The following is a 27,199-nucleotide window of genomic DNA, read 5'->3' as shown; positions in this document are numbered from 1 at the left end:
CCACACATGCCTTTTTATGCAAGAACTGTAGTGACAGGCAAAAGCCCTCTGTCCTGTTGATTTACTGTTTTGGGGGGGTTTTGTGTGTGCAAAAATGCACTTGAGGTGGAGACTGTCCTCTGGTTTTTGCTCAAAAACCTTGTAGTGTAGACATAACCTAAGGGTACGTCTACACTGCAATGCTATTTTGGGATACTGGATTATCCTGAAATAGCTATCCCATGTCTTAACAGCACGCTCATTATTTTGGACTCGCTAATCCGACATCCCTGTAAACCTCATTCTTCGAGGAGTAAGGGATGTTTCGGAACAGTGCTTTATTTCAAAATTTGGCGCTATGCAGACATTCCCAGGCTAGAATCAACCTGAATATCTCGGTATCTGGGTTTGTGTTTCTCACTGGCTGTTTTTTTGTCATAGGGAGACTTTTATAAGGACAAAATAAAGTAAGATCTGGTCACCATGGAGTTAAAACCACCGGAGAGCACCAGATCTCTTATGATTTCATCACTATATGTGACTCCCAGTGTGATCATTAATTATAATAATTAGTTAGCTGCTGATTATTTATTTATTTGTGTTCTATTAATATCTACGAGCCTTGCCCATGGACAAGGACCCTCTTGTGCGCAGTGCTGAATATACACAGAAGAAAAAAGCAGACCCTTCCTCAAAATGTTTCCAGTGTAAGCACCAACCCCATTCTGGGCACGCTCCCCTAGGCATAACAAAGCCTGTGGAAAATGTGAGTAGACAGGAACCCTGGACACACCCATGCAAGCACTTAACACCCTGGATGTCCCTACTAGTGCAGGAACGGGGAGGGAGCACCCAGTGTCAAGCCCCAGTTCTGCCATTGTCTCTCTGGGCAAGTTCATTTTGCCAAGATGGATCTAAAAAGGCATCTTCGAAATGAATTAGACAGCTAGATCTATGTAATGGGAACAGAGCAGTTCCTATGCAGAGTTCAGGGAGGCTGAATTGATGAATGGCTGAGGAATGAATGGAGACCTTCCAATGAAAGGTGCTTTCAAGTACAGGTTGGAGCTCTCTAGTCCAGCACTTTCTGGTCCAGCAACATCCATGGCCCAGCATGATTACAGTTAGCCAGATGTCCCCTTATCATGGGTGTGGCCAACTTTCCCATGATTCTATAAAGTTTGTTTACAACCACCAGTCCTGGCTCTCAGTGCTGTGGGCTATTATTTAGCTCTAACTGACCCCTGAGTGTCTTCAAAGAGCCCAGGAAGCACTGGAAGTGTTGGTAATGCTGCTAGACAATAGCGACCTCCCGTGGTCCGACAAATTCTCTGGTTCGGCACCGGTCAGGTCCCAAGGGTGCTGGAATTGAGAGGTTCAACCTGTACTAAAGTATAGTTGCTATTTGTTCTTTTGTATTTGAGTGTGCCCAGTTCACTCACTGGGAAATAGTTCTTAGAGAGAAACAGGTACCAATAAAAGAATATTTCCTAGTGCAAACAGCCTGGCTCACTGCAATGGATTTTCCCAAAGGGCTCATCTAGACTACACTAAGCATCGAAAGAGGATATGCAAATTCCACAGGAATGTGCATATCTTCTTCTGATCTCAGTCAAGACACGTTTTTTTTCCAGCAAACCCTCCCTTTTTCGAAAAGCCGCATAAACCTCATTTTTTGAGGGAAAGCGGCTTTTCGAAAAAGGGATTGCCGAAAAATGCATCTTGACTATGCGGAATTTGCATATCCTCTTTCAAATCTTCTCCATAGTCTAGATGAGTCCAAATTCCCCCCCGGTTGCCCTACTGACAGGTTAGCTCCACCGATGGTACATGAAGAGTGCTGGCCCGGCAAAGCAAAGGATGCTAATTCCAGGAACAATGGGCACTACAGAAAACAATGCAAAAACCAGAGTGGAGAAGGATGCAAAGGGAGCTGTTGGCGAGAACGGAGGGAATAGTATGGAAAAGAAGTGGAGATGTCGGCAGGATAGCAGGGAATGGAGCCGGGTCTGTGAGGACAGGCAGCTTGTGACTCTGAGACAGGCTACATTTATGAGCGGGGAGGGGGGCTCCTGATGACTTCAGCTGGAGTTGCTGGATTTCAGTCCTCCCAAAAATCAGTCTCTGGTTTGGGCAGCCAAAAATCAGAGGCCACTAGGGAAAATGTTCATCTTAACATCTCCATTCCTCCCCCTCTCACTCGATAAAACGAAGAAGATAATCCCAGAATTGCTGGGAGACCTAGCCCACGAAAGCTCGTGATACTAGCTCATGACTGTTACTAATCTACTTTTAGATCCATGGATGAAAGCCTCATGCAGAGCACAGGAGAGACTTCTGAGACTTTCTTGCAGTACCATAAAGTTTATTTACAGCTGCCAGTCTTGGCTCTCAGTGTTCTGTGCTGTTATTTAGCTCTAACTGACCCCTTAATGTCTTCAAAGAATCTAGTTAGCAGTGGAAGTGTTGGTGATGCTGCTAGACCAGGGGTCTTCAACCGATGGCTCTAGAGCCGAATATGGATCAGTACGGAACCAAATATGGTTGTTTTGTCACTCCCAAAATACACACAACTTTTTAAATTGAAATGAAAAGTATATTCAAAATTTTGAATCTGCATCACTACACATGTTAAGATGGTCCTTTTTGGTTTATTTCACCTTTAGTTGTTCATTTTAATAACCACCCAGTCTCTCCACTCGTTGCGAGTTGTGCATATTCTTTTTATTTTGATTGGTCGAGAAATCTTTCCATCATTATACGTGATGGTGACCTCTGTGGCCCCCTAACAGCAAAAATGGCAAAGAGAAAGAGAGAAGATGAGGACTGAAATTTTCAAAAGGAACAGACAGGCTTGTATGCATTTGTGGCTAGGTCTGGATCTCCACAGTCTCATTTGTCGTGCAAGACTGTCCTCAAAGAAATCAAATTGAGAATGGCAGTTCATGACAAAACATGCAGCATTTGCTACAAAATTCCCTGAGGATGCATGCAAACAAAAGCCTGAGAGGAGCTGCAGTGAAAAATGAACATTGGGGCAAAATAGCCTGCTGGCATGGTTAAAAAAAAAAAAAAAAGGTAGAGCTTAAACTCTGCAAGTTTTGTAGGATCATACAGCATTTTTCAAGAGGGGAAGCCTTTCACTGACGGGGATTATGTGAAGAGATGCATGCTAAAAATCGATCATGAGCTATTTTATGAGTTTCACAGTAAGGACAAAACCTTAGAGAAAATTCAAGACATGCCATTATCAGCAAAACCAGTTCATGACAGAGCTGTGAAAGTGGCCCATCAATAAAACAAGGTACAAATGCAAAATTTGAGTACAGCTACTTATTTTTGTTTGCTTTGGATGGGACAACCCACATATGTGACGTTCGTCAGTTTGTATATTGGGACGATATATTTGTGGCAATGCTGTGCATGAAGAAATGACTTAGATATTACCAATGAAAATCAAACAAGGGGCGAAGACATTCTTAAAACTGTGATGAACTTTGTAAACAAGAATGAGATACAGTTGGATAATCTTGTGTCTGTGTGTACGGACGGTGCACCAAGCATGATTGGCAAATACAAGGGATTCCTTACTCTTGTCAGAACAGCTGAACCGCCCGCTTTTGAACTATCATTGCAATTTTATAGAACCGAACTCAGAAATGTAATGGGATGGGTTGTTCGCATTGCCAATTGGATTCTTGGCCGAGCTCTTAATCACTGTCAATTTCAGTCACTGCTCGAGGAAGTAGATTCCAAATACCCCGAACTAATAATGCACAGCAATGCTCACTGATTATCTCATGGCAAAGTTTTGTCTCGTTTTGCCACCTGCATTAATGAGATTAAGTTTTTTTTTTAGATGAAGGGTATGAAACACTCTGAGCTTTCAGACTGTGACTGGTTGCTCAAGTTTTACTATCTCATCTACATTCCTAGTCATTTGAATGAGTTGAATCTTAAGCTCCAGAAATACAGTCCTGACTGCAGCAGGCAGTTTATGGATTTGAGTCAAAATTGACTGTCTTCATCAGAGATACTGAGATGGGCAGACTGGCACATTTTGAAAGATTGCAAATGTTTTGAGATTCGTATCAGAGAGAGAATCCAAGTAACAGCCTCGAGTTGCAGCAGCTTGCTGGGTTTGTTTCTGAGCTCCTGATGGCATTCAAGTCTCGTTTTGTTGACTGTTGTAAGCACAGCGCTCTGTTTAAGTTTATGATTCATCCACATAAAGCGTCTATTGAAGAACTGGATTTGACAGTCATTCCAGGCATCTTAGTCAGCGATTTGGAAATGGAAATAACAGATTTCAAGGAGTCGGATATCTAGGTGAAAAAATTCATCAAGCTGAATTCTGATTTAGAATGCCTTGTTCGACAATTTGATCTGAGGACGTGGGTCTGGCCCACGAAAGCTCATCACCTAATAAACCATCCTGTTAGTCTTTAAAGTGCTGTATAGTCCTGTCTTTTGTTCGACAACGTTAAGAATTGGCAAAACTGCACATATTGGCTGACATGAAGAAATTGGAGCACGATGATAATCTGATTCTGCAAACTTAGAAAAAACTTCCTGTCACATACAACACCATGAAGAATGTAAGCCTGGCCTTACTTTCAATGTTTGGTGGCACCTATATGTGTGAGAAGGCTTTCTCTCCTTTGAATCACATCAAAGGTAATTTGCATTCAAGATTGACAGAAGACTGCCTGAATGCGTGCAGGAAGCTGTATTTGACCAGTTATGATGTAAACTTCAAAGAAATAAGTGAAAAGATGCAGCAAAAGAATTCCCATTAAATAAAGTCATTGAGTACGATATTTCATTTATGCTATTATTAAACATCATGTAAATTATCAATAATATTAAGTTGCATATTTTCAGTCATGCAAATGAGCATTCTTATACAGCTTTTTGTTGACCACTTGTTCTGAATTTTGATGCAGTTTGGCTCTTTGGTTTGAAAAGGTTGCCAATCCCTGGTCTAATACATTTTATTATATTATTTATCACGTGAAAATCTCTTCCAACTGATTAAGGCTGACATTCAGGCTAAGGGCTGGAGTTTGGAAAACAATAATAAAAGAAAACAAAATTTGCAGACTCTTACATTTTACATTTACAGGGAGGATCAATTACATCTAACACTTATGCTCCAGACTCGCCCCAAGATACCTTTAATTCAAATTCCTTCATGTGTTATATTTCACCTGTATAGACAATGTATTTTCAATACAATGAAGTTTAGATGAGGTGCTGCTGGGGTTCATTAGGGTGCTACTTCCAGTCTCATTGACCTTCCCTGGTTTGGCAAACATCCTCGCTCAGGACCGGTCTGGTGATTGAGGGTGCTGGACCAGCGAGGTCCAACCTGTATTTGTTGTTATTGATTTGTTTTTAGTTATGCCCACAATGTGCTGAGTGCTGTACAAATGAACAAGACACGATCCTTACTCTGAAGGAAAGAAGGAAAAAATTAAAGGTGACCATCAGAGAGAGTATATTTCATATTAAAGTATTTCACAAAGATTAATTAATTCTCAAAACACCTTTGCAAGGAAATATTTTACAGATAGGAAAGCAGGCAAAGAGGTTAAGGACCTGGCTTTCAGAGGTGTGAGCAGCCATAGAGTTCTCCCTTCTGCCACGTGAAGCTGCAAATGCTTAGCACCTCTGAAAAAGAGTGCCTAAGACCTTGCTTACAGTAGCAAAAATCAGACACATCTGTCATCAGGGTAACACAGATGGAAACTATTATACAGAGAAGGTCAAGTCTGTCACCATGTGGCTGCAGCAGACCTCCATCGATTATGAGTTACTGGTTCAAATTTTGACACTGTAGGTGCAGCCTAAATGACATGACAAAGGCAAAAGTGAGAGATTATCAGAACCAGAATTAGAACTCCAAAGTTCTTATCACCTAGTCTGGTGCTCAGACCATCAGGCCACCCCCATAAAATCATTCAAAAACAGAAAAAATGCAGAGCAAATCATTCAAAAACAGAGCAACACTGGTGCATGAAGCATTTTGCTTTTAATTCATCCTTAAATAAAGACAACCATATAGATTAACATACAGTACAGTAATTTATCTAAATAGCGTGTCTCCTTGATAGACATTTGAAATCTTCAGTGGAAAATATTTCCAGAAGAAATTATAGCAAAGAAATTGTTTCCATTATAAAAGGGTTGTGCCAGCTTAGCTGTTACTTTCTTTACTCTCAACCTCGAAAGCATTTCTTGCATTCTTGTCTGCACTACCTTAACGTTCCTTAATGTGCAGTACCATAGTAATTCATCATTACCCAGCCTCCAAATTATTCTAGTGTTGATTAAATTAGTAAATGCAATCACAATCTGAAGCAAGTTAATTGAGAGAATTTATTTGGCCCTGACAGTTTTATGCATGTTTGATTAAGTATTATAAGGTTTGTTTTTGATTTTGCATAATTTAACTTTAAATCCTCCACTTGAGGAGGGGGCATCAACTATTAATGACCAAAATAAACTCTTTTAGGATGCATATATTTATGATTTATTTCTAAATGCAATATCTTCCAGATTTTTTTTTGTTCTGTTGCCAAAGTGACAAATATGTTTAAAGTAATATTTTGAGCCATTCAGTTCACGCTATAAATCTTTGGAAACATATACAATTCATTAAAAGTTTTGAAAGAAGTACAAGTTAGCATTTATATTGCAACAAGTGACATATAAATGTGTATGTTTGTCTTCTAAGCATGCCATAAAATATATCAGTGATAGCCAGCCATTCTGACTAGTACTAATGGCCTGCTCCTGTGGCCGATGATAAGTTTCATCACAAATCTTCAATTCTGTCAACACAAAACTGTTCAATCAACAGGAATATGAGTTGTGTCTTTAGTAAAATTAGCACAGGAAAGAAAAACAACCAATAGCCTCACCAAAGCGCCCGTGGATGGGTTCTCTTTGGACTGAATTTACAAGTGTTTGAGATCTGATCTCTTATCTCTTTGAATGTATTCTTCAATTCCCCACTCGGCCCTAGGAGGTTACACGTATGAGAACACTCACTTGTTGAAGCAGCAAAGTGGCCAAAATCCCCCAAGCAGAAAAGTGGAGCCTATTGCCTGCTGTTTGTAGCTGAGACCTGAATAAAAAGTTGCATTTTAAACACATCACTGATGTGACATCTACATTACCCCCTTCTGCCTTCATTCCATATTGAAGCAATTCCTGTAGCAATTCAGAAGTGGGTGAGGACTGGACTTTGCTAAGACTTACCAAAACTGTTCCTTGATCAATCAGAGGGGCTGGTGTTGGATATCAGGAGGCACTTCCCTAACCCGCCCCCTTCCAGCAGTTGGGTTCTGTAGCTGCCCCAGCATTTTCCAGACCAGAAGGTGGGAAACCAAGACTGGGATGGGAACAAATCAAGTTTCAGAATATTGTTGTTATGCACCAGCTTCGCTGAATTTTACGTCTCTTATTCCATCACTGAAGGCTCCAATTCCTGAGAGTTAATTCCAGGGGATGACCAAAGGAGATAAATGAAAGGCTGTTGCTTGGCTAGTCTTAGTCATTTAGCAGATGTTTCCAGTTCTGTGCTATCAGAAAAATCTCTGGACTTGCACCTCCTCTTTTCTCTCCCACCAGAAGGTTTGTGGGAGAAATAGAAAGGGCAATTTGTTAGGAATATAACGCTGCCTATTACCCTTGCTATACCTTTGTCTACAGCATACATCAGGAACCTTTGTCACTCTTCCTATATGCAGAATCAAAATACCCTCCAGTGCAGACATAAGCTAGAGAGAATATTGCAGTAACCCACAAGGCAGTATGTGCGTTAGTAAGCTGTTGTACACTGCTACAAAGAGTATGGCCCAATGCTTTCAAATGCCCATATAGTGTGGCTGTAACCTCTAATGATTGGTATGACTTATAGGTATTAGCAGGTGGCTCAAATTTTTCTTGTTCTTTGAGGTCAGTGAATATTGTTCTTTGTCTCCAAGTGCTCTTATCAAGGGAGTCTTCCAAGCTAACACCAACCTTCTAAATGTGCTCCTTCACCATCTCAAGCCACCTTTTTCCTGGTCTTCCTCATGACTACTAGATCTTTTATTCTCTGTCCTGCATATCTGCCTCTCGTTGTCTCCCATGACCCAGCCATCTTAGTCAGTACTCCCTCAGCTTTTCCATGATCATGACTTGCGCAGGGCTCAAATTATTATTTAATGTTTACATTGTGGTAGAGCCTAGAGACTAACCAGAGCAGGGGACTGATGAGAATTTTGTATCCTTCCATTTTGGAAAGTAGTTCCTTTTTCAAGGCTAGAGAAAATAGTAAGGAAGAAATTTCCTTTTTCTACTGTTTTTAATATAGACATTTCTTCTGACTATTCCAGCTGTACACAGACACCATCTGGAACCCCCACTACAGTCCTAAGCTTTGTCTAGGCCACACTCTATCAGAAAAAGCTACACAAATTGTGCTCCATAATTTGTGTAGCTTTTTCCGATTGGTTTTTTAGAAGAGGCTTTTCTGCCATTTGGCCCTGTGTAGACGAGGCCAAATGGTGGGAAAGCCTTCTGTTTTGGAGGAGCCCTTATTCCTCATGAAATGAGGAATACAGAGCTCCCCGAAAGAGTTCATATGTTCTTCCACAAAAAAAAGCGGACGAGTAAACGTGTTCCCTGTACATGGCGGGTTTTTTCTGGGATACCTCCAGTATCCCGGAAAAACCCTACAGTGTAGACATACCCCTACTTCTGCAAGGCCTTCTTCTGGGCCACAGGATGCTGGTTAGATCTTTAAATCACAGGATGAACCTGTGGCTTCACCAAATGTATTATGGTTTAAAGTAGATCAAATCTTGGGCCTAATGTACTAGAAAATAGTTTTCAATCATGATCTTTGTAAAGCGTAAGGTTTCTCAGTGGCTTTGTGCTAGGACAACTTAAGCAGTGGCATCCTACCTAATATTCTATCTAGTTTGCTCCTGGTAGAGCTATGCTTGGTACATAAAAGGCTGTTATAAAGAAGAGGGAACAAAAATTGTTCTCCTTAACCTCTGAGGACAGGACAAGAAGCAATAGGTTAAATTGCAGCAAGGGTGGTTTAGATTGAACACTGAAAAAGCTTCCTTTCAGGGTAGTTAAATACCGGAATAAATTGTCTAGGAAGACTGTGGAATCTCTGTAGTTAAAGATAAATAACCTTTATACTGCAGAGCCCCCAGGATGGAACCTACCATAGGTGGGGCTGACTGGGCCCGCCCCAGACAGGGGCTGTTCCAGCAAGCCCTGCAGGGCTGAAACAGCTCCTTTGGAAGGGACTTGCTCCAGCCCCTACCAGTTAACCAAACCAGTAAGCCTCACCCAGTAAAGATGAGGCTTATCAATTAACCAGTTAACTTTTTACATCCATAGTAAGAAGTGTTATAAAGTTAAAAAGGGGGGGGGGGGCAGAGGTAACTTACAACAGGAACTATTTGGCCACCTATAAAGTCATATTGTGAATACAAAGACCCATTTTTAAGAATATGAAAGGTCAGAATAGAGCCCATTGGACAGAGATCCATACTTTTTGAAAAATCAAAACTAAGTGTTTTGGTTGGATAGGAATATATTTTTCCTGTCATACTGTGTTTTGTTTTTTTTGACAAATATAAACGTTACTGTTTTTCTTTACCCTGCTTCACCAAATGCCTGTACAAGCTCATAAGAAATACAAGCATGATAAGCAAAGATCCTTGGAAGTCAAAATAGTCACTGATGTGGTATATATTTTGCTTATGCCAAAGTGGGTCTGATAGAGCATTGCATATATCTTGTTTTGATCAGGATCCCTGAGTATTTTTATTTAAAAACTTCCAAAATAACACTGGCCATATATCCACATTAGAAAACTTAATATTAATGTTGCTGTTTCATTTGACAATTTCCCCACAGTATGGATTTTGCTAAATAAGCATTTAGTAATGAAATACTTCAAAATGAGTAACTGAAACTCTTTTGAAATTGTTCACTGAATGAGGGGGACAGGCTGTGTTGTTTGAAACTGAGAAAGAGAAAAGGCTACCTGCATCTCTGGTGTAACGTCACTGATTTCAAGGAGAAAGATGCAGCCCATTATTTTTGTTACAATGTGTATAACCCAGACCCTAGTACATAGATATGTATTTATGAAAATCCAGAAGCCCGGTGGTGGTGCAACTATTGGGACACGTCTACTTCCACTTTCTGTGCAGGTTTCTAAAAAGACTTCACCTACTGCGTGTGTCCTTGTGAGCGGTGCCGCTCAGGTTCTTACACATGGAAATACACAAAACACGAACGCCACTTGTAAGTTTCACACTGTCCTGTCCTAGCTGCGCTACCGCTGGAGCCGGGGCAGCGCGCGGTAGGCGGGGGCCAGCAGGTGGTGCCGACGAGCTTTCCTGGCGCTCTCCCCGCCCTACCTGGAAGAGAGTCCGGAGAGGGGAGCCAGCGTGGTGGCCCTTTGCTCGCTCGCTCCAAGACACACCGCCTGTGGCTTGTACCGACCCGGGCAGCTCGCGGCGGCGCCACCCCACCCCACCCCACCCCGGGCAGGCTGCAGCTCCGGGCGGCCGGTCATTCACCCCCGGCGCTCCCTGCGGAGCAGGGACAAGGCGTCTTCTGCCGAGGGAAACGCTGAGAACCGGGTGGTTTGTACGGAACTGCACCGGCAGGGCAAGACAACTTTGCACCCCGCTCTCGCCAGCGCCTCCCCGCCTCCCCCCGGCTCTGAACCGCCTTCCCCGCCTTTATCCCCCTCTCCCCCAGCTGTAACCCCCTCCCCCACTATTCCCCCCACTATCCCCTCGGCTGTAACCCCATCCCCCCACTATTCCCCCCCACTCCCCTCGGCTGTAACCCCATCCCCCCACTATCCCCCCCACTCCCCTCGGCTGTAACCCCATCCCCCCGCTATCCCCCCCTCCCCCCCGGCTGTAACCCCATCCCCCCACTATCCCCCCCCACTCCCCCCGGCTGTAACCCCATCCCCCCACTATCCCCCCCACTCCCCCCGGCTGTAACCCCATCCCCCCGCTATCCCCCCCACTCCCCCCGGCTGTAACCCCATCCCCCCGCTATCCCCCCCACTCCCCCCGGCTGTAACCCCATCCCCCCGCTATCCCCCCCACTCCCTCCGGCTGTAACCCCATCCCCCCGCTATCCCCCCCACTCCCCCCGGCTGTAACCCCATCCCCCCGCTATCCCCCCCACGCCCCCGGCTGTAATCCCATCCCCCCGCTATCCCCCCCACTCCCCCCGGCTGTAACCCCATCCCCCCGCTATCCCCCCCACTCCCCCCGGCTGTAACCCCATCCCCCCGCTATCCCCCCCACTCCCCCCGGCTGTAACCCCATCCCCCCGCTATCCCCCCCACTCCCCTCGGCTGTAACCCCATCCCCCCGCTATCCCCCCCACTCCCCTCGGCTGTAACCCCATCCCCCCGCTATCCCCCTCTCCCCCCCGGCTGTAACCCCATCCCCCCGCTATCCCCCCCACGCCCCCGGCTGTAACCCCATCCCCCCGCTATCCCCCCCACTCCCTCCGGCTGTAACCCCATCCCCCCGCTATCCCCCCCACTCCCCTCGGCTGTAACCCCATCCCCCCGCTATCCCCCCCACTCCCCCCGGCTGTAACCCCATCCCCCCGCTATCCCCCCCACTCCCCCCGGCTGTAACCCCATCCCCCCGCTATCCCCCCCACTCCCCTCGGCTGTAACCCCATCCCCCCGCTATCCCCCCCACGCCCCCGGCTGTAACCCCATCCCCCCACTATCCCCCCACTCCCTCCGGCTGTAACCCCATCCCCCCGCTATCCCCCCCACTCTCCCCGGCTGTAACCCCATCCCCCCACTATCCCCCCCACTCTCCCCGGCTGTAACCCCATCCCCCCGCTATCCCCCCCACTCTCCCGGGCTGTAACCCCATCCCCCCGCTATCCCCCCACTCCCTCCGGCTGTAACCCCATCCCCCCGCTATCCCCCCACTCCCTCCGGCTGTAACCCCATCCCCCCACTATCCCCCCCACTCCCCCCGGCTGTAACCCCCTCTCCTCCCTGCCTGTTCTTGCCCCTCCCCCGTTACCCAGGCGACAGGCTCCCCCCACGCCCGCGGCCCCTCTTTGCCGTCCAAGGAGGCGGCGCTCGGTGATGACATCATCACTCCGCGTCGCCTCCCTCCGGGCCCCCCCCCCCCAGTCGCCTCGGCCGGTACCGGTTGGAGGGAGCCCGAGCCGCGCTGGCCCGCACATGCGCACTGCAGCGCTTGACCTCCGGCCCGGGGGCGCCCCGGGCCCGGGACACCTGCCCCCAGTAGCGGCGGCAACTCGGCCCGGGACCATGGGCAGCGCGGTGAGTGTCAGGCCCGGGGGGGGCAGCCCGTCCGCGGCCGGTGCCCCCCCCCCCCGCGCCGGGCCGTCGGGGGCTGGGCCTGCCCCGGGCCGCGTCCCCGCCCCGCCGGGCCCAGAGCCTCCGATGGGCCGCTGCGGTGTTGCTGACAGGCCGGGCTAGTGCGGGGGGGGGGGGGGGGTTGCTGTACCTGGGCCCAGCCCCCCCCCCCTTTGTGGCCCCCTCCTCCTGCAGGCGTTGTCCTTGCTGTGCCCCGGCCAGAGGGACACGGTGGGTGAGGTAACATCGCTGACTGGCCCCCCTTGGGGGGAAAGACGGGCTCTCCCGCTGTGCCCCCTTCCCTTCTCTGAATGGATCTGATGCTGTGTTTGAACCCCACCACATCCCCTAGCAGTGAGTTCCACAGGTTGTCTGCCCATTGGGTGAGGAAGTGCTCCTTCGTGGCCTTTTCAAACCTGCTGCCTCTTAGTGTCGTCTGGGGACCCCTGGTTCTTGTGTTATGTGAAGAGGTAAATAACACTTTCCCTGTTTGTTTTCTCCAGGTTCAGGGTTTTATAGACTTCTATCATGTCTCCCCCTGGTTGGGAGGAGGGCAGGGACCACAGAGTGAACAAACAGGAAAGGAAGAGATAGGAGCAAGGGGGTGTGTAGGAAGGTAATAGGCAAGGTGTGTGTTAATCCTTCTCAATAGGAGGTGGCACTGCCCACATCTGCTTGTTCTCACGGTGGATATTACAGTAGAGCCTTCCACCCATGCTGCACAGAGATCAGTCTATCACTAGGAAATGTCGTTCTGTCTAGTGCGGTGTTGTGGTTTGTGGTTGTAAGCAGCTGTTGGCTCTTCTTGCAGAAGCTTCTTTGATGATGTGGGCGTTCTCTTCCAAATTGCACATGTGTGTGTAGTGTATGGTGTGCATGTGTATGGATAATGGTGTATGTCTGTCTATGTATATATCTATATGAATATACATATTGCTAGACTAGATAACCCACAGCCCATCTAGTCTGATATCCTGTTTGATAGAGGCCAGCAGCAGTTGTTTCAGAAGAAGATGCAAGAAACCTCATGCGGGAATTGCTCCTCCTCTGCCATTAGATCTCCTACCCTGATCAATTAGAAAAACATGAAGATTAAGATCTCTCCACAATTTTGTTAGCTTGTGATCTACCTCTTTATTTTATATATTTATATCATGTCCAGTTTTTATTTCTAAGGAAAACAATCCGTGTATTGTAAATCCCTTTTCAAGTGAGAGCTTTTCCAGACCATTGATCATTCGCATCTGTCTGCTCAAAACTTCTAATTCCACATTATTCTGTTTTAGAGGGGCTGACCAATGCTGCATATGGTATTGTAGATGAGACTGCATAATTGATTTTTAGAATGACAATATAATATTCTCTGTCTTATAATTAGGGACGTAAAGGGACCCACTAATCATTGCCTTAATGTCATGCTTACTGGAGTAACCAGTTAACTGGTGCCTGACCTGGCTGGAGCAGTCCCTCCCTTCCACCTGTGGTGCAACACAGTGGCCAGTTAACTGATTAAACATGTAGTTTACCTGGTTAATATTTTAAGCAGGATTTTACATTTTTAATCCTAACATTATTTTTGGCCATGGCTGCACACCAAACCATAGTCTTCATTGGCCACAGTGATACCCAGATCCCTTTCCTGAGTTGATGCTCTTAATTTAGAAATAGAGTATAATTTTTCCCTCCAATGCACATTTCTTTTCATTTATCGACAATGAACTTTATTTGCTGTGGTTACCCATTCACCAAGCTTATTTAGGTTCCTCTGAAGTTACTCACAAGCCTCTCTGCTGCACCTGATAAACTTAAATAACGTTGTGTCATTGCACATTTTCCTGCTTCACTGTTTATCTCCCTTTTCAGATCACAAATAAATATATTAAACAACACTGGGTCTGATCTAGTGTGAATCTAGTAGAGTTGTTATTATAGTAGGTAATTTTAGCATTTTCATCATGGCACACATTATATATAATGAGAGAATAAAATGTGCCAGCTAAATTGCCTTGAAGACTGATGCCTCCATTTACCCACAGAATGCGATCTTGGGCAGCACATTCTCTTATCAACATAACTAGCAGTGAAAGGGCAAAAGGGGACTCATTCTTCAATGACATCCAGTTCTTTAGCCTTACACCATGGTAAAGGGTGCCAATGGTGGTGAGGGTTTTTGTGTTGTGAAAGCCTGGAACTAGACCGGCACTGAGCCAGCCAGAGGGGAGGGTGTAAGCCTCTCAGTTAAAATTCCTAGAACCATAATATCAAATCCAGAAAGGGTTGACTGGGCTTTTCATCCTTCTGAGGTCAATATTCCCTTGCAGCAACAGACTTTTTTTTGAGCCAAAATCTTGAGAATAGGGTGCATAATGTTAGGTATTCAAATCCATAGTTAGGTAATTAAACTTGGGTACAGAATCATAATGGTTAATCTATGTCCCGTGTGGTCTGAAATTGGCATTAAACATACCATAGCAAGAGAGGGAAATTGCCTAAAAGTTTTTGGGGAAATTTTCTGTGATTCCTTTTTTTTGTGCAAGGTACCACCTAGTTGGGTTTTTTTTCCACATAACAGCAGTTGTATTTTGTGATGAATGAATTAAGGCCCACATGACATAGTTAAATGCATTGAATAGAACTTTGCACCTGCACTGAACTTTAATAATTTCAGTGGAACTTCCTCCTAGGGGTGTCAACGTGTAGTCGACTACACAAGTAACCAATAAGCCTGTATGAGAGGCGGGGAGAGAGGAGGCGCGATGGAGTGGGAGCCTGTACCAGTGAGGAGCTGGCTTTAACCAGGTTCCCCACAAGCACTGGATCTGCCTGCCTACCCCCATGCTGCTTCCTCTGATAGAAAGGCAGCAGTGTGGAGGGTGAGGGGGGCAGATGGGAGTCGCTATGCATGGGGAGCCAACTTTGAAGCAGGGAAAGGGAACTGCCATGGGCCAACCTCTGTCTGTGGGGAGCTCCAATCCCCATGGATCCCCTACGTTGCGGTTATACCAACCTAAACCATGGTATAGACAGCACTTCTCCCACTGACATAACTGTGCTTCTTTCCAAGGTTGATAAACCAGGCTGGTGGGAGAAACTCTCCCATTGGTGTAGTTACATCTTCACTGAGGTGCTACAGCAGCGCAGCTGCACCGTTGCTACCTTCCCTGAGAGATGGAGCGCTTAAAAGTCTACAATTTCAGAGTTATGCCCTAGTCATGAAATCATTTATGCACATGCTGAACTTTGAGTGGTTCCTTTGAAGCTACAGCTGGAAGCTTAACATTAACTCTGTTCCTTAATAGAGGTGTCTCTTTATAACCTTATTTGTCAAATTCCTACCACGTTCAGTATAAAATGAAATTTTAGACAGCCATATTTGCAGTAAACTGCAATATATATGTGCCTCAGGCTTGACTTGATCTTTTGTAAAGTCTCAGTGAGATAAATAAGCTAATTGTTTCAGTAGTTTGAATGTTATGAATATTTAAAGTCAGCAAGATGAAACTTTTTTTTTAGATGAACTCAAACCTGAAAAGTTGTGGAGCACCCTAATAATTTTGTTTACTGTACCTAATGGATTAGGTGGCACTAGAAAATGTCAAATATTATTTCATTGGAAGTGTTAAATGGCATGCAGAAAGACCAATGATTTATCAACCGTTTGCTGAAAGGATGATTATTCCGTTTAAAATGTAATATTCTTCAAAGTTTACATTTCATCTTACAACACCTTCTCCCACGGCTGTTTCAGTGTCAGTGTTAATCTTATCTAAAGAGCATAGACCCATTAAAAGTCATTTATGTTTACATGATGGGCACAGCAGCATGGAAATGAGAACAAGCTGTTGCTGTTAAATGGCCTGGTCAGCTCAGCTCAGCTCAGCTCAGCTGTTGAAGCAGATCTAAGATTAACCCGATGATTGTTTCATGGGACAGAATAACCTCAATGGCAAAGCTCAGACCTAAAGCCAGTATCTTTACTACACCTCACCATAATAGCATGGAAAGGGGGAGTATTCATGGGTAGAGCAGATAAAGATGTCAGGTTTTTAATGCTCTCACCCTTTTACTTACAAATGTACTTAACAGTAAGGTAGGTAAGTAGTTCAATTGATTTCAGAGAGGCTACTCGTTTGAGCAGAATTAAGTCGCTGCATAACAGTGGGCAGAAACAGGGCCATCAGGAAGGATTTTAGATTGTTCAGTAATGTTCCAATTAAAGGTATTCAACATGAGACTGTATTTTTAAAAATAAAAACAAAAATAGTATATTGTTGATGCTGCCATATCTAATACTTGAATATGCCAAGTTCTAACATTTATAATTTGTTCATTCACAATATTTTCATTTTGAAAAAAATCATTTAAAAGCAGTACAGTTTGTGGGTGCACCTTGTTACAAAGGTGTAGATTTTAGTTATATAGTATTTCATCTGTCAGAAAGATACTTCATTTTCTTAACCACAAGATTAAGAATGATTAATAATATAATAATGCTTTGCACCTATATATTATCATTTTACTTTCATCCAAGGATCTCAGAAAACTTTAGAAATATGTGTTTTACAGGCTTCTACTGTAGTGTTTTATATTACCTAAGCACTTTACAATAATAACTAAATTTGTTTCTCTAACACTCTTGTGAAATAGGGATGTATTATTCCCATTTTACATATGGGAAGCGGTAGCAAATACTGGGGAAGTGAATTGTTTAGGGTCATACATAATGCCTCTGATCGACCCAGGAGCAGACCTCAAATCTCCCAGTTAACTTAACCACAAGATCATTAATTTTCCTCTCTTCTGTTAAGCCCCTGGGTACCACTTAGGTTTTTAGGCAGAATTTACTTGGGGCTTTTACCTTAAACAATGAAACAGTACATGTCCCTATGAAATAGCTCAGGATTATTATGTTTACAGGGTTAACTGAGGCAGAGAGTGGTTAAATGACTTGCCTAAAGTCACACATTGAGTTAGAGGCTGTTGTGAGGTTTGTAAAGTATTTTAATATCCTGGCATATAAGGTATAATATAGCCTTATAACTGATTAATAGTAGTCTTGGTATTAATAGGAATTAGTTTCAAAGAAGTCTCTAATAAAGTGAAATTTCATGTTAGTCATAGCATTGACAGTATTTCTCATTCAGCAAAAGAAAGAACTTTCCAGGCTTATGTGTCTGAATTTTCCCTAGCTGTGAGATGCAAAGTGATAACAAAAAGCAGTGTTATGGGGTGTGAAAAAGGCTGGAGAAGTCCCCTGTTATTTAATAACATTGTCTGATTAGTGTATTGTCATCTCATAACTACTGGAAATTGGCACATTGGAAGCATGAGGCAAATCAGAGATCAGCTAACAGACTAATGCTCCACACTGTCACATAATAACAAAGCTGACACGGGAACATGTTTGGATTATAAATCAGAAACACTACATAAGACTAAGGGTATTTCATTTCTTTGTAGACTATGGAGAAACCTTTTTAAACTACAAAGCACAGGGAATTGCGATGACTGTGTGTCCTCAAGGCTCATCCAAGCGGGTGCATCCTATCCAGTGTGCAAAAACATATTGCTTTGTTTTTCTTTCAAAATGTTCCATTGTTTTAATTTTGTTTGTTTGAAATGTCATTCTGGGGTATATTAGCAGGCGTGTTGTAAGCAAGACACGAGAAGTAATCCTTCCACTCCACTCTGTACTGATTAGGCCTTACCTGGAGTATTGTGTCCAGTTCTGGGCATCACATTTCGGGAAAGATGGGGATGAATTGGAGAGAGTCCAGAAAAGAGCAATGAATGGAGCAACTGATGAAGGAAGATTGAAAAACTGGGTTTGTTTAGTATGGAGAAAAGACCTAGGGAACCTTGGTAATAATTTTCAAACACATAGAAAATTGTTTCAAGGAGAAGGGAGAAAAATTGTTCTTGTTAACCTCTGAGGATAAGACAAGAAGTAATGGACTTAAATTACAGCAAGAGCAGTTTAGTTTGGACATTAGGAGAAACTTCCTAACTGTCAGGGTGGTTAAGCACTGGAATAAATTGCCTAGGCAGATTATGAAATTTCTGTCTTTGGAGATTTTTAAAAGCAGGTTAGACAGACATCTGTCAGCGATTATCTAGATTTTAGAGAATATTTAGCCCTTGAGTTCAGGGGACTGAACTAGAAAACAGCACAGGGTCCATTCCATTGGTTCAGTCCTGTGATTCTACAATGCACAGGAAGGAGCCTAGAACTGCCACTGTCTCTACTATGACCTGTATTAATTTGCAAAGTATTTTGAAAGCCTAACTCAGAGTGTTACTTGTAAGTGAATGAAGATCAAATGAAAACCCCTGTTGCACTACCATGCCTTGATATTAATCAAGCTTGCAAAACTGTTGTGAAAGTATACCTGCTCAGAGAAAGTCCTCTTGCTTCTACTCCATTACCATTGTGAGTTTGATGATAGGTTAATATTAGAACCTAGATACAATGCTGATTAGGTGCTTTGTAAAAATCTGGTTAGGTGGTAAAGGGAAAAAACACATGTTACTTACCTATCAGAAAAAAACCTAAGCAACCAAACATTACTCCAGGCAAGTGAGTGAGTAGAGTTTTTCAAGGTGGTTGTAAGTAGCAGCCAAGCTGGAATAGATCCACCAGACTCTCATTATCTCCCTCTGGAGTTTTTTAAATGTGTTTTCCTTCTGTTCCTTCCTGCAGGCCTGTTCCTTCCTGGAAATTCAGCAGAAAGTTTGCATTCATAGGTTGCTGAATCTTTTCCATATTAATGGATGACATTTGGTATGTGCACTGCAAATCCTGCTCTGGGACTCTGTGAACTGTGGGGTGCCTGATGCCTGTAATCCCCATTCCCCGCCGTGTCCGTTCTTTCCACGGCCCCCACACAACATGTCTGCATTCAGCCTGTGGCCCAGTAAGGACCACTCACTTGGTGCGCACCAAGTACAACAACTTCGACATCTATCTGAAATCCCGATGGATGTACGGATTCATTCGTTTCCTGCTGTACTTCAGCTGCAGCCTGTTTACCTCCATCCTCTGGGTGGCGCTCTCTATCTTGTTTTGCCTTCAGTACCTTGGCATCCGGATCTTTCTGCGTTTCCAGTACAAACTCTCCATCATCCTCCTCTTGCTGGGGCGAAGGCGGGTGGACTTCAGCCTCATGAATGAACTGCTCATCTATGGAATTCACGTGACCATGCTGCTAGTGGGGGGCCTGGGCTGGTGTTTCATGGTGTTTGTGGATATGTAAATAAAGTGAGCGCATGTGGGCTCAGGAGGCAACTCTTACTCTACCCCCAAAATGTGTGATATCCCCTTTGCCTTCTTTAATATACATTTATTTATCAGTGCTGCTTTTTTTTTTTTTTATAAAGTCACGTATCTGTCTCAAATTGGGGGCTTTTTAATTTTGTTTGTTTTTGAGGGCTGGGGTGCTGCTTCATTCCAATTCCTCATTGCAAGAGGACAACATTTGATTTTTTTGTTTGCATAGTAAAAACTTAATACATTCCCTTTCAATCCATAGGAGATTGGCCTGCCAAACTATGCCATTTGGCATGTAAGGTCAGTAATTTAGCTGAAGGAGGGAAACCAAATCATTTTGCACCCTCCCCATTTTATCCATCTATATCCTCTTTCTAAAAATATTCAGTGATGTCCTGTGCAAGAAATATATATTCCTATATATCCAGCCTTTTCCCAGCGAGTATTCTGGATTTTGCATTATCCTTTGCTAAACTTATGGGCCAAATCATCCATTATTTCAGTAGAATTACACCAGGGATGTATTTGGACCGTTTGACATTTTATTTACCTCAGTCTTCAGCTTTGAATGACTTACTACTCTTCAGGCATTTAGGATGGGATCTGCAAAATCACTGTGGATCATTCCCCTCATCATTCCCATTTGAAGTAATGGAAGCCGAGTTACATCCAATATTAAGTGTTTTGAAAATTCCACTCTCAGCAGATAAACTACTAGGAAATAATAGACCTACAGGAACTCATCTCCGTTTCTTCCTTAATGCCGATCATATGCGGGCTCAATTCTGATCTTTCTTACTTTGGGTTTCCTTTACGCCTGGTCTACACTATGGAGTTATTTTGAAATAATCCCCCCTATTTTGAAATAATAAGCAGTGTGATTTAACAGGCTGGTTATTTCAAAATCTGTAGTCCTGCTTTCCTTGGGTAATAATGCTTATTTCAAAATTGTTTCGGAAGTTTTCAATTTTACTTATTTCAAAATAATTTCCTAGTATAGTCATGCCCTTAATGTCTTCATGGAAGTTACTCCTGAATTGTACCAGTACAAGTGAGATCAGACTATGGTGTCCTTCATCTAGGGGAAAATTGAAAATTAACCAAAATCTGAAAGTGCAGCAGTGTAAATTCTTAAATATTATGGAAGAAATATTCTGGTTCTGCCACCATTTGAGGTAGTGGAAGGTCAAGTCATTGGAAACTTTTTCTGCCAATTTAATAATCAAGAGACAAATTCTGATTTTAGTCATACCAATCTTAATCTGTGATAATTCCCCTGAAATCAATGTATGCAGCTGACTTCAGAGATTGGCCTAAAATGTCTGTCTGTCCTGAGTTACCAGCATTTCTTGACACATTCTAAGTTTGTTTTGACTTTCCCTATTTTTTGGTAAGGGATTACAAATTGCTTTCTTGTATTGAGGTTGGCAACAGAGACCAAGACCCATTTCTGTTTTCAAACCATTGAAATCAGCGGAGTTACACTCCATGTTGGTATAACGTTAATGTAAGTGAGATGAGACTTAGGTTACTAATATAACAAAGAACATTTTTGTGATCCAATATTTGTCGCCTTCAGTGGGGTTTCTTTATAGGGTCCAATGCATAACTCATGCAGGAAAAAGATGCTTTTACATTGCAGCTTGTGGGAATGGTATGTTTTGATGGTCAGTAGACATTTTGTTTTGCAGCCTTGTGGATACAGAGTAGGGATGCTTCTGTCTGATGCCTTAATCTAGAACAAAACCAGAAATGATCCATACAGCCTGATATTTCAGTAATACAGACTGATCACATGGTGCTGGTTAAGGCTTGCTCCTGGCAGAACAACCTTAGATCAGCACTGCAGTAATTGAGAAATGTTTCAGTGTTGTGCTATGGACCCATGTTCTCTGGATACTCCTTGATAGTTGTCAGAACTCTGCATGTAACTGCTCCCCTTGGGCTTTATTCTAGGAAAATTCATTCAGCTGCTATGTTTATTACATCTGTCAACTCCTGCGTTCATCGCCCCTGTGTCTGAGCACTACATGTTCTTCATTTGTTTTACAAGTATCTTAAGTTTAAGGCTAAGATTTTGTCACGGGTCTCTTTAGTAAAAGTCATGGGCAGGTTGTGGGCACTAAACAAAAATTCACAGAACTTGTGACACAGAACGCTGTTGGGATTTGCAGCAGCTCCACCACTGCTCCTGTGGCAGGGGCTTTCTGCTGCTGCTCCAGACCCAATGCTGGCTAGCTGCTGGTCAGTTGTTCCAGTGGTGCTGGCACTAGCCACTGGAAACCTTGAGTTTTGAGGAGCCCCAGGGCTGACAGCTGCTCCAGACCTGCCCCAGAAGCAGCCTGGAAAATAATGGAATCTGTGACCTCCAGGACAGAATCATAGCCTGATATGTTTCCAGAATCAGTGGGAGGGACGGAGATCCTCTGTGATGCTTCCATTCCCCAGTCTTCCCACTCAGAATTCTGACGTTGAGATTCTGGGCTCCAGTGTGCAGACAGACTCTTTATAGCAAAGCCATATTGAATCTCTGGGGAGTGTGGTCCCCAAGGATAACAATGCCCTTTTATCTCCATTGTGCATGCAGCTCCTAGCCTAAGGGAGTATCTTAGCCTCCCTGACAATCCATAAGGGAGCCACAGCAGGCCATGTAAGTTACAGCAGCTGTGGAACTGGTCTAACGCTAGTGGCCTCACCAGCACCTAAACCATCCAAAACCCCAGAGGTGCAAAAGTCAGGTAAAGCCACTTGTGCTCCTCCCACTACACCTGGCTGGCCCAGCACTGAATCTGGTATGAAGTCAGGTGGAAACTTGGCAGGGAGGATCTATTTCAGTGCCTATTTAAATAATAGCCGAAAGAGGGGTGAGTGGAGTGTGGTGTGTATTTCCCTGATTTCCCCTCACCTGCTCCAACTTCCATGTGTTTTCTACAGCAGTCCAAGCCCTTACTGATCCGGGGAGTCAAGCACCAAACCTGGATCCTGGTGTTTCAGTGCATTGTACTGTTCCTAAAGCACCACACTAGCCCTCTTGTGTCCAAAATTGGATATTACATATCAATCGAATGTCCTTCTCTAGGCAAGTAAAAGGGTATTGTTTGCCAAGTCAAGGATAAAAGGTCACACAAGATTAAATCTAGATGAAAATGGTGCCTTCTGTAGGCAAATGATCCCCCAATTTATTCCTCTACACCCAAATGTCTGCTACCAAAATGCCCTAAAGCTTTGCTTTCCAAGACCTGACTTCAGGACTCTTGTGATTCTCCTGCAAAAGTGGATAACTTGGAAGGCTGTAATTGCATGGTGTGATCAGCAGGCGAACAAATAGCCAGACTCCTAGGTTCTATTCCCGGATGTTTTGCTGTGAGCTTGGGTAAGTCACTGAAATGGTCTCATTTTCCACATCTGTAAAATGAAGCTAATACCTACCTTCCTTTGTGAAGTGCTAGTGATCTTTGGATGAAATGTACTAAATTACACAAAGGGCAACATGTCACAGGCATTAAGCCAGTGCAAGCGTCTATATTCTTAACATCACTGTAACCTGTGAATTGTAATCAGCTGCATATGGGGAAACTGACCTTTGAACACCAATATTGGCAGGTAAGAGGAAGAGGGAGTAATTTTCATATCCTTTGTTTTAAAATGTCAATTTGAATTTTTTAGATGTATATGAATAGAATAATATTTGGCACCTATATAGCATTTTTCATCTTCAAAGTGTTTTACAAACACTGGCTAATTAATCCTCACAACATCCCTAGGAGGTTGCTGAATAAGTAAGATCTTGGTAATGATTTGGAATTGCAATCAGGTTTTCAATACAGGGATTTTGTTGTTTAAGTGCTGATGTTTATTTTTAAGTAAAGGTTTTTCTCGAGTTGAGATGTTCAAGGTGACCTACAAGTTCAAGAAGGTAGGCTGTGAGCAAGAACACTGTTAACCAAACCACGGCTATATAATGGACAAACTAAACGACACAATAACATATGTGCTTTCAACAAGGAATTTTTTCATATAAAGCTTTCTGCCTTGCAAAAATCCAAATAATAAAATGGGTAGAAGCTAGAGTTTATTCCTATGTCTTTAGGAGTCAGACAAATAGCCAGTGTTAGTTACCAGCAATATTTTAGTCTAAGCCAGTGGTCCCCAACTTTTTTAAGCACAAGATCATGTTTTGAATTTAAGTGCAATCCAGGATCTACCTCAAACCCAAATCCCCTTGCCCTGTGTCCTTCGTGCCCCTTCTCTGTAGCCCTGCCACTGCTCACTCCATCCTCCCTCCCCCATTCTCCCTCCCTTTCACCAGGCAGGGGCAGAGGGTTGGGGTGGGATTTGGCATGTGACAGGGGCTTTGAGCTGGGGTAGGGGTTCGGGGTGCAGAAGGGGCTTCATGACTGGGGCAGGAGAACTGAGCTGGCTCCAGCTGGACACTGCTGACCTCAGGTGGCTCCTGGATGGTGGTGCAGTGAGGCTAAGGCAGGCTCACCCTGGCCCTGCACCACTCTCAAAAGCAGCCAGCAAACTTCCCTCCATCCTAAGTCCTACTCTGTTCTGTGGAGATAGAACACAGGGTGGGTGGGGGCACCCTGACATCAGCACCCTCCTCTCCCTCTCCTGCTCTGCACCACAAGCAGGAGGCTCCCAGGGAGGGGGGCAGCTCCAAGGCAAAGGGCCGGAGATACGCAGGAGGGGGGAGGAGGGGCAGCTGAAGTGCTTGGCTTGGTAGCCTCTTGGCCAAACCAGTGAGGATCACCTGTTAGATGCTCCAAGATCTACCAGTAGATCCCAATCTACTGGTTGGTGACCACTGGCCTAAGCAGATATGTGCAAACCCTATTCCACTGTGGACATCAATTTTTTCCATAGATTTATTCTTGTTTCCCAAGCGCACCAAGACATGAGAGTGACCTGGTCAGATTAACCGTAATTGGGGGATGAGGAGGGGAAGGAGAGTTCATCATTGTTACAAATAACACTGTAGGTAGTTAAAACAATTTGAAAAATGTCATCAGTTTTTCAACCTGGAAAAACTTGCCTCATTTTTCCAATTTCATTTTGGAAAATGAAAATAAATTGGTCCGTTTCACTTTTGGTTTGTCAGTTTTTCCATAATCCTCTCATGCTGCCATTTTTGGGCTGTAAATTCTGCAGATTAATCTTTCTTTGGATTTTAAATGCTTCCAGGGAAATTTTTAAAGAAGCCATAGAAGTATTTCTATTTTTCTTGAGCTTGAGTGAGATGATTTTCACCAAACCTATTTTTCTGGGCCGTATTTGATCTGACAGTATCTCTTTGAGCCCGATCCTGTGGTCTTTGCACCCCAAAACTTCCTTTGCTATTTCCTTTCTAAGTCATTGAAGCTTTCAGGTATGCAGGGAATGGAAGACCTTTATGTCTTTGAAGCCGGAACTCCTGATCTGTTACACAGGGTTAAGGGCAAGGATTATTGTTTGTGTGGTGACAAAGTTGCATTAGCTCTGCCCTTTAACTGATGAATGTACAAACTACAATGCAAAATGTTGATCTGCACCATGTTAACCTTTTGAAACCTGGTTACAACTTAATGTCCAGTCCCTCTAGAGTTCTTTATGAAATGTGCCACCTTCATTAAACCTTCTTTTAAATGTGGATGGATTGATGGATTAAACCAATGAGAAAAATGTTAGAGATGCTTTTTTTGCCACCACTCTGCTCTTGAATTGTTTGACGCCTTCATTGCATGACAGTAGAGTGAGGCAGTAGAATCGGGTGCAATAAAATTAAGCCTCATAGACTTCCCTGTGAGGTGTGTGTAATTGTATTAATTTTTATAACTATTTGAAAGGTTAGTCACCGAGAAGTCATGGGGAGAACTAGGAGTCCTGAATCCCAGTCCCTTACTCTAACATGACTTATGTCTTGTCATATTCTTTGCCGATGTGGAGTAACTGCTGTCTCTCTCCTGTGCTGAGAGGAGGCTGCTGTACTGCACTGTTATCCCGACTTAGCAGCCAATGTAGGCCGTGACTAATGGTGGGGTTATTGTCAGTTAATGCAAAGACTCCAGAGACTCTATAGCATCTACTAGAGCAGGGGTGGGCAATAAATTTTTACTGGGGGCCACTTCAGAATTTTTGAAGGGGCCTCTGGGCCACACTGGAAGGGGTGGGGCCTCAGGCGGAAGGGCGGGGCCAGGGTACTTCCCTGCTTCCTCACCCACAGACCATGATTGGTCTGGTGGTGGGGGAGCACATGAAGTCTTCCTCCCCCCAGAGATTTCCCCCTAGGCGCACATGCCCCTGGCAGAGGGAAGAGACTTTACGGGCTCCCCCTTCTGCTCCCAGCCCAATCAGGGCTTGGGGGCGGGGAAGTGCGCAAAGTCGTCACCTGCCCTGCCAGGAGCGCATGGTATTTCTAAGTGCTGCGTGCTCCTTGCAGGGCGGGGGCAGGGCAGAGGAAACTTCATGCACTTCTCCCTGCCCCAGGCCTTGATTGGCCTGGGGATGGGGGAGTGGCAGGGCCTCCGTGGGCCGGATCAATCCACTTGGCAGGCCAGTTGTGGCCCACGGAGGCCTTTTTGCCCACCCCTTTACTAGGGGCATTGTCACTGCTACTGATTTTATGTCAAAGATGCTCAGATGTAGGGTGGTGGGCAGCAGCATGCATAGATCTAAGATAGATACCGACCATGATTTGTGCTGGTTTACATTGTCAGCTTTGTGTAATGTTTTGTAGCCAGTGAAGCCACTGGCTTCAAAGATGCCAAGCATGGAGAGCTATTGTAAGCAGGAAAAGATAAGCTTCTAGAGCAGCATTCACGTGGATCCAGGAACCCAAAATCTTCACTTAAGGGGCACAAAGAGGCCCAAAGATGAGACTGTCAGTCACAGAACGCTTGGGGAGAGAGAAGGTTCCTGACACGCAGCCAGACTACTAGGATTTAGTGCAAGGATGAGTGGTTCTTACTCTTAGTAGTAAATGAAACAACAAAACCAGCCTTGCATGCGTGACTGTTTGGCTCATTGCCTTACACCCACTTCACAAATGGTGTCCCAGCTGCAAGACCTAGCAAATGCAGCCAGGTGGTTGTAGAGGGCTTTGAAAGCTACCATATAAGTGCAGGTCATGGCCTCTCTTATTTCTAGAGGACGTAAGAACTCATCTGCCCATATTCCTAAAGCCAACTCAGAGTACCCCGCCAATTTTGATAACATTGTTTTGAAGAAGCTGAATGAAAATGATAGGAACAAAACATCAGTGAACTGGCATCAGAGTTCTGTGTGTAAACATGACAAAGAGAGTTCTTGTGCTCCATTTGGAGTCATATATTGTGCAAGGTGAGTAATGTAAGTAAAATGAATGAGCGTATTCTAAGTGTACACCACAAAGCTGAGCATTTCACTTCTCAATCAGTACATTTTAAGAATCCGGCTGCTTTAATCGGCAATAATGTTCCAATTTGCATAAGGGAACAAGCTCAGGCCAGATTCTGGCTGAGTTACACCAGTGGAAATCCACAGAAACTCCACGGAAGTCACTGGAAAAAAAGTAAAATCAGTATATGAAG

At 44.2% G+C, this 27,199-nt stretch overlaps 2 protein-coding genes and 1 long non-coding RNA gene across 6 annotated transcripts in view; 2 read left to right on the top strand and 1 right to left on the bottom strand.

The window, feature by feature from the left end:
* Nucleotides 1-4,821: 4,821 nt before the first annotated feature.
* On the bottom strand, nt 4,822-10,538 carry LOC112545421 (uncharacterized). Of its 2 annotated transcripts, XR_012897242.1 has the most exons (4): nt 10,422-10,538; nt 7,246-7,378; nt 7,036-7,111; nt 4,822-5,434 (listed from the first exon to the last, which is right to left on the bottom strand). It is a non-coding gene; the product is annotated as an uncharacterized LOC112545421 (long non-coding RNA). The 2 variants fall into 2 exon arrangements; XR_012897241.1 differs by lacking the exon at nt 4,822-5,434 and having other exon boundaries at nt 6,002-7,111.
* Nucleotides 10,539-12,206: 1,668 nt separating this feature from the next.
* Nucleotides 12,207-27,199, top strand: part of NACC2 (NACC family member 2) — a 153,540-nt gene continuing 138,547 nt past the window's right edge. Inside the window, exon 1 of the mRNA XM_075905540.1 lies at nt 12,207-12,346. The gene's annotated coding sequence lies outside the window, so the exon portion shown is untranslated. The remainder of the gene's footprint in view (nt 12,347-27,199) is intronic.
* Nucleotides 12,208-23,717, top strand: TMEM250 (transmembrane protein 250). Of its 3 annotated transcripts, XM_075905545.1 has the most exons (3): nt 12,209-12,346; nt 17,843-17,919; nt 19,083-23,717. In XM_075905545.1, exon 3 carries the CDS (start codon nt 19,216-19,218, stop codon nt 19,633-19,635), a length of 420 nt encoding a protein of 139 aa, XP_075761660.1. In that variant the 5' UTR covers nt 12,209-12,346; nt 17,843-17,919; nt 19,083-19,215; the 3' UTR covers nt 19,636-23,717. The 3 variants fall into 3 exon arrangements, with proteins under 3 accessions (XP_075761659.1, XP_075761660.1, XP_075761661.1); XM_075905544.1 differs by lacking the exon at nt 17,843-17,919 and having other exon boundaries at nt 12,208-12,346; XM_075905546.1 differs by lacking the exons at nt 12,209-12,346; nt 17,843-17,919 and adding an exon at nt 12,563-12,852.

This window comes from Pelodiscus sinensis, chromosome 22 (assembly GCF_049634645.1).
Source record: "Pelodiscus sinensis isolate JC-2024 chromosome 22, ASM4963464v1, whole genome shotgun sequence".
Taxonomy (NCBI): domain Eukaryota; kingdom Metazoa; phylum Chordata; order Testudines; family Trionychidae; genus Pelodiscus; species Pelodiscus sinensis.
The sequence above is the reverse complement of the archived record's forward strand: the minus strand, read 5'-3'. Positions and strand labels throughout refer to the sequence as shown.

Excerpts from the sequence above, each read along its gene's own strand:
- TMEM250 (XM_075905544.1), top strand. The coding sequence starts at position 19,216 with ATGCCTGTAATCCCCATTCCCCGCCGTGTCCGTTCTTTCCACGGCCCC.